Source organism: Hibiscus syriacus, unplaced genomic scaffold (assembly GCF_006381635.1).
Source record: "Hibiscus syriacus cultivar Baekdansim isolate YM2019G1 unplaced genomic scaffold, ASM638163v2 tig00111715_pilon, whole genome shotgun sequence".
Classification (NCBI taxonomy): domain Eukaryota; kingdom Viridiplantae; phylum Streptophyta; class Magnoliopsida; order Malvales; family Malvaceae; genus Hibiscus; species Hibiscus syriacus.
Genome location: NW_024063160.1, coordinates 331,484 through 344,490, shown reverse-complemented (window position 1 = coordinate 344,490; position 13,007 = coordinate 331,484). Strand labels below are relative to the sequence as shown.

At 35.8% G+C, this 13,007-nt stretch overlaps 2 protein-coding genes across 2 annotated transcripts; both read left to right on the top strand.

The window, feature by feature from the left end:
* The first annotated feature begins 421 nt into the window (after nt 1–421).
* On the top strand, nt 422–2,842 carry LOC120168195 (ferredoxin--NADP reductase, leaf-type isozyme, chloroplastic-like). The gene is made up of 9 exons (XM_039176996.1): nt 422–699; nt 779–1,013; nt 1,104–1,237; nt 1,349–1,427; nt 1,853–1,944; nt 2,060–2,137; nt 2,214–2,276; nt 2,357–2,591; nt 2,654–2,842. The coding sequence occupies exons 1-9, from the start codon at nt 595–597 to the stop codon at nt 2,719–2,721; spliced, it is 1,089 nt and encodes a 362-aa protein (XP_039032927.1). The 5' UTR covers nt 422–594; the 3' UTR covers nt 2,722–2,842.
* A 7,128-nt stretch (nt 2,843–9,970) lies between these two features.
* Nucleotides 9,971–11,821, top strand: LOC120168191 (pathogenesis-related thaumatin-like protein 3.5). Its single transcript, XM_039176993.1, has 3 exons — nt 9,971–10,149; nt 10,260–10,953; nt 11,579–11,821. Exons 1-3 carry the CDS (start codon nt 10,086–10,088, stop codon nt 11,748–11,750), a joined length of 930 nt encoding a protein of 309 aa, XP_039032924.1. The 5' UTR covers nt 9,971–10,085; the 3' UTR covers nt 11,751–11,821.
* The last annotated feature ends 1,186 nt before the right edge of the window (nt 11,822–13,007 follow it).

Here is a 13,007-nt window from a genome sequence, read left to right as displayed (position 1 = left end):
TTGTCCATATTTTTTCATATATGATATACATATATCATACTGAGTCAAGGGATTTGACTAAAACTTAAAAATTAATCTACTAATTAGTAAAAAATTTGAGTTATATTTTATAACGCGACTTGAATTTAAAATTTTTTTGAGTCGTGTCAAGTTTATGAAATTCCAATTCAAAATGAATTTGATTCAAATCTTTTTGAGTTTATTCGAATTAAAACAAAAACTAGTTTTTTAAGTCGAGTCGAATTTTATTTACCTCTACTAAATAGTAGTTAAGGATAAGTCCATATAATTCAAAATGGGCTTCATAAATATCTAACCTAAAAGCTAATGGGCTTCAAAAATTGAGTGGTTCGCATTTGGTATCAATAATAAATTTTTGGAGTTTCCCATTAACGATTAAGGCCTCTTTGACCACAAATCCATCTCCCAAGAATCTAAACGACAATCCTTTCCAGCCATAGACACTAAACTGCCACTGAATTTCTCCACCTCTCTCATCCAACCAATCTGTAATCCTCTCCCAGACTCTTTTATCTCTCTTGTTTTCGTGTCTTTCATCTTGTTCGTTTTTTTCCTTTTCGGTGCTAGTAAACAATGGCAATGACTGTAAATGCAGCTGTATCTCTCCCATCTTCCAAGTCATCTTCTCTTTCATTTAAAAACTCAATCACTATCCCTGAAAGACTCAACTTCAACAAGGTATGATTTCTTTAAGACGAAAGCATTTTTGCATTGACTCACTTACTCTGATACTCATAAATCTTAGTTTCGTCTCCAGAGTATTTTGTACCCAAAGAATGTCACTGTTGGTGGAAATGTGATTTCCATTAGAGCTCAGGTCACTACAGAAGCTCCTGCAAAAGCAGAAAAGATTTCCAAGAAAGATGATGAAGGTATCGTTGTTAACAAGTTCAAGCCAAAGGAACCCTACGTCGGAAAGTGCCTCCTAAACACTAAAATCACCGGAGATGATGCTCCTGGAGAAACTTGGCACATGGTTTTCAGTACTGAAGGTGTGAACTTTCGACGATTTAGAAGCTTGTTTTAAACATTTGAAGACTTGGCACATGCATTTTTTAATCTTTTGAAGTTGGATGACACAGGGGAAGTACCGTACAGAGAAGGACAGTCCATCGGTGTCCTTGCTGACGGTCTTGACAAGAACGGGAAACCCCACAAACTTCGATTGTACTCTATTGCTAGCAGTGCTTTGGGAGACTTTGGCAATTCTCAAACCGTAAGGATCTTATTCCTTCAGATAAGGACATAATGTTATGTACTTTTTAAGGTTTAAATTTATTTATTCAGACTGATATCTAATCTGATCCTGATGTGATTGTAATTGCAGGTCTCCTTGTGTGTCAAAAGGCTTGTATATACCAACGAACAAGGAGAGATAGTGAAAGGAGTTTGCTCAAATTTCTTGTGTAAGAATTTTAAAGTTCATTCTTTTTCAGTTTCCTATATATACATAAGTAGAGGTTTCAAGAAAACCCTCACTTGGATCAATCTTGAACAAATATACAAGAGACCACCAAGGATAGAAATCTGATTAATAATCTTCATCAACTGTTGATTGTTTAATATGCAGCATATTGGCTTCTTAGCACATGAACAATTTGTCTCCTCAAACCATAAAAAATCATTTACTGATTCAAAGCTAAGGCATGACAGATAATTGTAATCTTTCCAAATTTCTTGTTGATACCTCTGTTATTGATGCTTATGCAGCCTTGGGGAAAAAATCAGCATTAATTTAACATATGCAACAGCGGTAGACATTGCCATTTTTTAATGAAAGCATTGGGGAAGTGTTTTTACATCATTTATGAGTTGTAATTGTCTCATTCAGGTGATTTGAAGCCTGGTGCTGATGTGAAGATCACGGGACCTGTTGGGAAAGAGATGCTTATGCCAAAAGATCCAAATGCCACCATCATAATGGTATCACCTACATTATATCAACTCTTTCAAGATTATCATATATAGCAAAAGACATGTTAGGTTCCATTTGCATGTGCATTTAGTAACACAGTTATGTCTGGTTTCCTTGTGGCAGCTTGCAACTGGAACTGGAATTGCGCCTTTCCGTTCATTCTTATGGAAGATGTTCTTTGAAAAGCACGACGACTACAAGGTAGGTCAGAGATCGAAATGTTTCGAAAAAGATTAGTCAGTTATGGAAAGTACTTGACCTGTGGCATGAAATGCAGTACAATGGATTGGCTTGGCTCTTCTTGGGTGTTCCCACCAGTAGCTCACTACTCTACCCAGAGGCAAGCTCTCTTAACATTTTACCAGATTCTTTGTCTTGGTACTGGAATATATTGGCTTAAAAATGATAGTTTGAACCCAGGAGTTTGAGAAGATGAAGGAAAAGGCACCAAACAACTTCAGGGTGGATTATGCCATAAGCAGGGAACAAACAAATGAAAAGGGAGAGAAGATGTATATCCAAACACGAATGGCCCAATACGCTGAAGAGCTTTGGGAATTGCTCAAAAAAGACAACACCTATGTCTACATGTGCGGGCTCAAGGGAATGGAAAAGGGAATCGATGATATCATGACTTCTTTGGCTGCCAGAGATGGTAATTTACTTCAACATTTGCACTAAAATATGATTCCAGCTTCTAACTTTTACTTGTTTCAGGTATTGACTGGGTTGAATACAAGAGAGATTTGAAGAAAGCAGAACAATGGAACGTTGAAGTGTACTGATCTTGGCTGGCTGATATTTGCCATTCGGTCATTTCATCCTTTTTCTAACTTGTTTGTTGTGTAATTATTGCCTCAAAACAAGTTATATAGTGCAAATTTGGAGGAACTGTATCTTGTAATATTTCTTTCCCACTTGTTATCCTTTTATAATTGGTATGTTAGCAGGGTAACCCTAAACCAAACAAACTAAATGGGTTTAAGCCCAGTATGTGTGTCTAAATTGTTTTTAGGTTTGAAAAATATGGGTAGTTTCAGATTAGATATGGTTGATTATTCAAAAAATCATTTCAAAAAAGTTTTTGAAATTTCTCTTTGAATTTTTTTAAGACACACATTTAAATCGGATATAAATTAAGGTTAGAGAGTCGACTAAGCGTGAGAAATGAGTATCTCCGTTGTGTTAAAAGAACTAGTATTTTTTTAAAAATAAAATCAAAAGCTAAGTGAGCCATGCCATCCGCTAATCTGTTTCTCTCTCTAGGAGCGAAAGTAAAAATTACCCACCAACATCTCTACATGAAACCAGTAACGTGAGTAGACATCGAGGATGCATACCTCTTCCCCGGTTTAGCACTAATCTCGGCCAAAGCTTCCAGGCCGGCCCTGAGCATAGGCCACGGGGGCAACCGTCTAGGACCCCGGTTTGGAGGAGTCCATTTTTTAAAATATTTTTAAGTTTAATAATTAAAAAAATATTTTCAAACATTATTTTTTTTTCAAACACTCGAAAACATAATAAATATTCTTGATTTTTATAATAAACTGTGGTATTTATAGTAAATTGTGATATTGACTATTTTTGTCTTACATTATGTGTGTAATGATCGATGTTCGTAGATACAATATAAGGGGTTTACTCTTGAAAATATTTTTAAGTTTAATAATTAAAAAATATTTTTAAACATTATTTTTTTTTATTTCAAACATTGGAAAATATGGTAATTCAATGGGTCTCATTTTGATGATTAGGAGGGGAACTAGGTGTGGTATCCACTTATTTTCTTGTCATCCCGATTCAACGATAAACGAGGTCAAATACAATCTCCACGCAAGAGAGAGACCTTCAAAGATTCCCTAAAGCTCCGCATCTAGAGTTTTGAACATTTGCCAATGAAACGAGCAAAGCCACTAACCCATCGCCCTTCATGGTCCCGGATAGCACCCCCACATACGGCAAAACCATTAGTATTCTGTCGGGCACCATCTGCTTTTCTAAGAATATATCTGCGCATGTTCGGAGCAACGTTAGTAAAGGTTTCGAGTACACTTGCGTGGATAACCTAGGTAAGTATCTAGGAGTACTTTTGCTGCACAGTCGAGTAACAAAGGAGACTTATCATTATATTTTGCAAAAGGTCCATGATCGGCTTTCTGGCTGGAAGGCAAAATATTCTCTCCAGCAAGAGCGGATCCATGATTAGATATAGATAAGGGCCCAAATATTAAATTTTTAAGAAAAATACAATGTCTTGCTAGGTATTTAAACTTACAATTCAGAAAATAATGTCTAATTTGTCTAATAATTAAATTTATAATGACTTAAATTGTTATTAAACAAAAAATTGAGAACATTGAATTATCATTACTTTTTTTTTGTATAACAACTGATTTTTAATCTTTTGGTCGACTAATTCGGATCAGGTACTGCAGAGGTGAGGACTACTCTCCCAACCCAGTTTGCTCTATTCGCAATCGTCAAGATTCGAACCTTTAACCTTGGTTTAGGGATCTAACGTCTCATCCAGCTAGACCAACCGGTTGTTGGCATTAGATTATCATTCTTTAGTTCGTCTCCTATTTGATTAAATATCTAATAAATTCTTATATTTCTTAATTTAAATACTTAGTTTTACATTAACCAAAATACTATAGATCAAAATTTATCGAATATAAACTATTTTTTCTTGGCCGAGGCCCCTTTAGCCCTAAGGGAGCTCCGCTCCTACTCGCCGGTCCTGCCTTTTGCATCAGCTGATGTGATTTTAAAAAGTTGCAGGCAAAGGCATCAAGATTGCTTAAATATTCTTATCAACAGTCACCACCTCCCATTGTTGGAATAGTATGATGACATGTCCACTGAATCATTAATGTTCATCAAAAAAGATTCTTCATCCATTTATTGTTTAACAAGTATAATTTTTATTAGTTTTTTCTCAACATGAAACTCTTAAATATCTCAATTTTTTTAAAAAAAAACCCTTAAAATATCTAATTTCTCAAAAATATCATTAAAATTTCTTCAAATATCTAATTCTTTTCCTCCTGTTCCATCTATTGTCGTCAAACATCACTATGTCGTCATCTCGTTGTAAGAGTTGTAAAGTTTAGTTCATGGCACATCTCATCTTTTTATCGTTCTCATTTGTTTTTTTATTTATAGATTTACGATGATGGAAAAGTGGAAGAATCAATAATAAAATTCGATAACGGAAGGAATGAGTTGTAGTGGTTGATCTGATTGCAACAAATGAGATAAGAAAATATATTTTAAAAGTTTTAATATATTTTTTTAAAATTTCAGAATTTAAGATTTATATAAATAAAAAATAATAATTAAATCATATGTTATACACTCGTTAAGACACAATTTTTTTAAATGAAGTTAACAATTTAATATTTAAATAATAACAAAAAAATCTATATGTTTTGATTAAAAGAAATTTTTAAAATTTTAAATAAAAATATAATTTTTTGAAAAATATAAAGCTGTTGATTTGTGCTTCTGAAATTTTTAATTAATACACTACAAATCACAGTTACCGAAAATTGTTATATCCAAATAAATTTTAAATTGGTATACACATTTGAAATTAGTAGTCCAAATATTAAAATTAACGATCACATTAGTTTATAATTTATTATAAATTATTGAATGTAGCACACAATTAATAAATTTTAAAATTTATTTATTTAAAAACATATATTATAAACACAAAATATATATTGGTGAGTGATTTTAAAATTTTAAAATTTATTTATTTAAAAGCATATATTATAACTGTTTAGATTTTTTTTATTTGATTTTGTGCATGACTTTATTTTTCGGTAAACAACATTAAAAGAACAAGTTCTACAGTTTATTTTTTGGAATCAAGGCTAGACTCATGGGCATGACGATGTCCGACGTGACAGATTTTGACGGTCCATTCAACAACAACTTCCAAAAGGCGATCCAGTCAACATTCTCTAGAAGGATGGACGAACGAAAATTTCTTAGGGTGTATTTGGATTTGAAATGAATATTTGTGGATTCTTGCTTTATTATTTAGTATTTTATTATTTGAATGTTTTTAGATTTGATCCTGAGCTATTTTATTCTATTTTCTTTAGTGTTTTAGAAAGTTATAAATATCCACTAAGTATGAATTTTGTTATGCTTAGCTAATTTTCTCAATTAGTCGAAGACTTAGTGATAACTCAATCGTTTCATGAGAATTAAAAAACACTTAATATCTTTGGACATCATTCTCAATTTTCTACAAACTTGGATTGATAATCAGCATTTTCTTTAAAATTCTTAACGCTTTCATTTTAGAAAGAACTCATTGGTTTGGATGTTGATATGATTTAAAGTTGGGAGAAATGATCACTTACATCAAATTCGACTTCCTATGAACACATTTAGCGGCGATCGTTAAGGGAAATTAAGATCGAATTCGATTATCACTGAGATAACATAATTCGAGTCGGGCTTTTCCAGCACTTTAAACTGATTTGGTGTAATTGCGATTATCTTAGTTAGTCCAAACAAGGACTGAATTTCAAAGATTGACTTGGAAATATCGGTTTACTGGAGACAAAAGTAAGAGTTGGGCCTTGTAGATTGTAACTGACATGAATCCTGAAGTAAATCTCTTTTAATGATCGAAATGAATTGAGGCAAAGCGAAGTTTGAGACTATTTTACTCAATTGATTTTCTTCTCTAATTCTAGATTTAATTTTTTTTTCCACAATCACTTTTGTGTTTACTTCATTCTTTCAATTAAAACTCCCCCATTTCCTTTACTTTTTTACCAAAATCCGAATCAAAACCTCTCAACATTAGATGGTCCTTTGTCCTTATGTATTAATCATTCTTCTCTTTTCTACATTCATTTTTAATTATTTATTTTGAGATTAAGGACTATTTATTTGACAATATGACATGCTTTTCAAATTGGCTTCATTTTTGGAGACTTCGAAAAAGTATTGATTATAATTTGTTTCGATTTATGATCAAACAAAACCCGAGAGAGCTAGTAGATTGTGACCCAGAGATCGAAGCATTATCTCGTATAATTCACAGACAAATGCTTCGACAAAAGAGTAAACAATGAAAACAAAAACAAGAACAACAGTCATAACCGATACATCACACCATCTCCCATGTCGATACATATTTTGTTCCAGAAGAACAAAATTCGATGGGGATCAAACAATTCAGGAACTAGTTGCGGCCCATGCCGTTCAACAACCATTATACATCATTTTTTCTCATGGAGAAACTCTATTTCAGCTTAAAACATGAATTATCTACCTTCTTCCTACATTCTATGGATTGCCCAGTGAAAATCCACATAAGCATCTCACACAATTTTATATGATTTGCTCAAGCATGAAATCACAAGGAGTATATGAGGATCAGATTAAACTTTAAGTTTTTCTTTTTTTCTTTAGTCGATTTAGCTAAAGAATGGTTATTTTACTTACCTCCCAATTCTATTACAACATGGGCTTACATGACTCATCTTTTTCTTAACAAGTTTTTCCCTACGACAAGGGCGAGTGAATTAAGAATAAACATCCTTAGAATCTGACAAAAAGATAGAGAGTCACTTTATGACTATTGGGAACATTTTAAGAAACTTTACGCAAGCTGTTCGCAACACGGATTAACTGAACAAACTCTTCTCAAATACTTCTACGAAGGATTACTTTCTTTGGAAATGAAGATGGTTGATGCTGCTAGTGGATGAGTTCCTATGAACACATTTGTTTTCTACAATGACTGTCAATTCTCAATAGTTTTGCCCTTCTAGTGAACCCACTCGACGGGTTCACAAGATAAGTACATTTTCTTTAGAAAGTAAAATCGATAAATTGATTGATGTGGTTAATTCTCTTGTTTCAGGAAAAATCAAAACAATCAAACTATGTGGAATATGCATAATGTTAGACTGCCCAATAGACTGTTGTTCGATGTTACAGGAAGTTGCTATCGCACAAGTAAATGCAGTGGGCAAATTTTTCGGGACCTCCCTAGAGGCTTTATAACCCATACGCTAATACTTACAATCCGGGATAGAAGTATCATCGAAACTTCAGCTATAGGCAAAACTCGAGATCAAACCAAGCATATCAACCAAGGCCACCGCCACCACAGTAGTATCAACTGCAGAAATCCTCATTGGAGTCTATCTTCGAACAGTTGGCTCTATCCGAGGAAAAGTTCCAAAACTGAATCGAGGCTTATCTACAATAGTTGGATAAGCAAATGAGCCAACTAGCTCAAACTATGGGACAATTAAAGTCACAGGGGAAGCTACCATCTTAAACTAAGTTGAATCCACGAGAGAATGTGAGTGTCATCACCCTCCAAAGTGGCACCGTTATCACCCCTGAGATCCTAGAGAGGGGTGCTGCATAATCTTATGATAAAAAGAGAGATGAAACACCATCCCCTCCCACTCAAGGCCCTTCCACGTCATCTCTTGCTCCCTCTCTATATGTCGTTCTGCCTCATTTTCCATTAAGGTTGGTGAAACGAGAAAAGCAAGCGAAAGAAAAGGAAATTCTAGATGTCCTCTAGAAAGTGGAGATAAACATACCTCTCCTCGAGGTAATCCGAAAGGTACCGAGATATGCCAGATTTTTAAAGGAACTTTGAGCAACCAAAAGAAGGCTTTACCGATAATAAGAAGGTAAATCTGGGTGAGAACGTTTTGACTGTTTTTCAACATAGGATTCTATCTAGAAATCTTTTTCTTGTGAGATTTGAGCTTAAATGAGCAATCTTTTTCATTCTTGCTCATTTTTTTATTGAGTGTGTCGGACTAATATTGATGTTCTAGAACCTGTGATTAAACACATATCGAGACTGCATGTTGAACCTGATGTTTTAAGATGATTAGGGCCCTTAGGATATACCCACTTCTCTGCTCAAAATTGCCTACCAATTTATTTCCCTTAGTTTATCAATTTTGTGCCTTTACCATTTCTTTGTTTTTACCCCCATTTTATACTTGAGACCTTTTTGTTTGTTACACTCGTTTGTTACTCTTATCAAGACATGAGATCAAGTTTTTCCAAAAAGAGACAATGAAATTGGGGGGAAATTGTTCAAATAGTGGCCGAACAGTAAAAAAATATAGGGGAAAAACAAAAATAGAAAATAAAACGAGTTGATTGTTTGATGTTTATTTTTTATTACTCTTTTCATTTACTTGCTTCTTTCGTTACTTAGCTTATTTTGTGGTTCGAACTGATATATTTTACATCTCTTGTCTTGATATTTCACCATGTCTTGAACTTTTTCCTACATTTGAATACATTATATTTTATTTAAACTAATGAAATTATCATGTCGAATTACTTGTTATAAACGTAATGAATTACGTTTTGATTGTCATTCTTTGTATCGAACTATTTGCGTTCAAAGTAACATAAAAGCATACATGACGAGTGCCTCGCATACATGACGAATGCCTCGCATAATGAAATTAGAAATTTATAGTTCGTATCACTTGTAATTAGTAATTCAATTGCTTTCGTAATTTGGTTTTTGAACGGTCTTGGACTGATGAGTGTGCATTTAGCGACAACGACCCACACCTAACAACATGAAAACTGATGAATTCCGACCGTATCTCAGTCTTCAAAGCTGGCGTGCGCAGTTTGTTTGCTAACTGCAAAATTCCAGCACAAATCTTGTTCTCTGGTCGTTTAAGCCGACGGCTGCGCCCCGGAAATCTTCACAGTTCAGAACAACTAGTTCATGCTCACTCCAAGTGGAAATTTCAACATTTAAGGTTTGGGAAATGATATATTTTAATTGAGAAATCAAAGATATTCTTAAGCTATTGTGTTCAGGTCTGTTTCTCTGACATAATTATTTGAAACTGACCCATTCATCTTACCTCAGGGCTCAGGCTGTTCAACTGGTAAACAGTTGGGCCCACATTCATCTTTCTGACTGTATCTGACGTTCGTTTTTAGAGCTCAATTCCCCTTTATAAATACCCATTCTGTATCGCCACCGCACAACTCACACTTCCTCATCCACCATTTCCAAAGAAGAAGAAGAAGAAAAGTGCTGGATTTTGGCCGTCCCCCAAGCTTCCTCTTCTTCTTTCGCATTATTGAAAGAGCTCTTCTTGCAAACTTCATGGCCCAGCTTACATTTTTTGTTTCCATTTGTGTTCTTATTCTATCACGTTCGTTCATATCAGGTACTGTTCGTGAAACATTGAATCGTATTTTATTAATTCTAAAATTAGTTTTTGGCATTTGGATTCAAGTTTGGGTTGTTTTGAACTGATTTTCGTTGCATTGTAAACAGGATTGCAAGCAACAACTTTTACCATAGTAAACAAATGCGAGTATGTTGTATGGCCTGGAATTCTCACAAACGCAGGTGTTCCACCACTTCCCACGACAGGTTTCACTCTCCAAAGAGGTGAAACCAAGACCATTACCGCGCCGACATTATGGGGTGGTCGTTTCTGGGGCAGAACCCATTGCTCCGAAGATTCCTCCGGTAATTTTTCATGTTTGACCGGGGATTGTGGCTCCGGCAAGCTCGAATGTTCAGGAAATGGCGCTGCTCCACCTGCAACTTTGGCTGAATTTACTTTGGATGGTGCTGGTGGTCTCGATTTTTTCGATGTGAGTTTGGTGGATGGTTACAACATCCCTATGTTGGTAGTTCCTCGGGGTGGCACAGGGCCGAATTGTACCTACACGGGCTGCGCCGTGGATCTTAATGACTCGTGTCCTTCAGATCTCAAGGTGATGAGCACAGACGGCGGAGGTGGCGTCGCTTGCAAGAGCGCTTGCGAGGCCTTCGGTCAGCCTCAGTACTGTTGCAGCGGCGCGTATGCAACACCTGATACTTGCAAGCCTTCTTCGTACTCAAAGGTTTTTAAGACGGCTTGCCCACTCGCCTACAGCTATGCCTACGATGATAAAACCAGTACCTTCACATGTGCCAATGCTGACTACACGATTACCTTTTGCCCTTCTCCCAACACCAGGTTAATTTTACTTTACCAAACTTTTTGGTTTTGCACTTTTACCGTCAAGGGGGTAATAATAATTTTCATCATGAGAAAAACGTTCTGTCGACAAAAGCCGCAAATAGTAAATGTAAACGCTAGCCTTCATTTGCCATCATATATCTTTTTATGTCGGCTGAACCACATTTTAACATTTACCTACTGAGATGGCTTTTACAATAAAAACATAGTTAAGGCTCGCTGCCTCCTTGATATGTTAGGTAGAGTGGTCGGGCATTAGCTATTTTAGGCGTTGTAGCTGAAATATAAATTGTGGGTTGTCACAGCGGGTAATGAATTTCAATGCATCTACACATCTACAGATCTACATCTCCCGGTGGGCAATTATATTGCCGACGCATTTTATTATAACCTGTAGGCATCGCTTTTTGATACCGAACCCGCAAATTGGGGCCAATTATGCTCTGCCAGATTGAACAGAGCACGCCCATCAAAACTCTATTATTGTTGTTGACGTAATAATACTCGTAAAATAAATGCTTCCCGTCCCAAGGAAACACGTTTACTGTGAGCTGGAGACTGGAGTTCAATTTTATGTTTGTTTCTTAATGTTCAGATTTCTAACGTTTTGTGAAATTTGCAGCCAGAAATCATCAAAAGGGCAGAACGCGGAAACGTCGTCACCTCTTGGAAACAGCACAATGGTATACGAAGGTGCCTTGGACGAAAGTGCAGCATCGCGGTCCTCGTGCACCCACGTTTTTGTCGGCATCACAACGGTTATGGCGTTTTGGTGGTCATGGCAACTTTTCTAACTTGTTCACTACCTTCATCTGTAGGATAGGATATATCCCATATAGGACCGTAAACTTACGAAATAGAGTTTATCAAATCTGAGTCGCATCAAAATTTGGGCCATTTGGTTTGGTGGGGAATGTAATTATACACCGGCTTTGTGACCCCCGGCGGTCCCATGTGCTTGGTCAACGGTTACGTGGAATAGAGTCAAGCCCGAAAAGCTCGCCCGTCAATTGAATTGAAGATGTTTCCCTAGCAATTGCCTTTTCAACATGCAACAATCCAACGGAGCACGTGTGAAGATCAGTGGGTGGGGATGAAGGGCCTAATGCACGAAAGGACGGCTTTTAGGTTTATTTTAAGGTGTTTTTTAGGTTGAATTTAATTTATATTATAAGAGGGGATGGGATTCTTTTGATTGTTAATGTCATGGAATGTATGAATTATACTAATATTATCATGTACACTACCACTACTGCAAATTCCAAGAGGAATGAAATAAATTATTTTTATCATATATTCCAAACACAATTTCATTCATTCCCTATTATTAGTTACCGACAACTAGCAAGCAGAAAATGCAACATTTTTCTTTTCTGATCAAAGCAGAGCGGCTTTGAAGATATGATCGGACAAAGAATTTTTGCTCAATAATTTTAATGTTTGTATGTGAGTAGATGCTCTAATTGGCTTCAACATGTTGACATTAATTAATCACAACCATTGATATTAAGTTGGTCGCATGCGCGTGCACAGTTTATCCATTCTAGCAGGGCTAGGAAGTTGGAAGGCTCAACGGTTGTAGCGTGGTCAATCATCATCTGCACTAATTAATTTATAAGCAGCAGATGATAATAATGATACGTCTTAGTCTGCTAAGCTGGTGGGGGTATTGGCCCAAGTGTGAAACTGTCCACGGCTCAGATGGCTGGGAATCTCCATGTAGCTTTGGTTGAAACTCACGAGCTCTGTCGATATAATGCACATGCTAGTTCAAGCAGACAAAAAAAGAAAGTAGTTAGACCTCAGCCTAACCGATAACATGTTGAATTTTTTGAAAACTGACTCGATACCCACTCTTTTGAAATGTAGAAACTAAACACATGATGTCCAGGTTCTGAAGAAAAAGACCTTTTATGTTTTGCTGCATTGAACCTTTGACTGTTGGGTTTCTTAAAATTTGTTTGTCAAAGTTAATGGCCCCGTAAAAGAGTTGGTGGTCCAATAACAAAACATGTGGGTAGACAAACTACAATTCTGTGAAGCAATAGTAA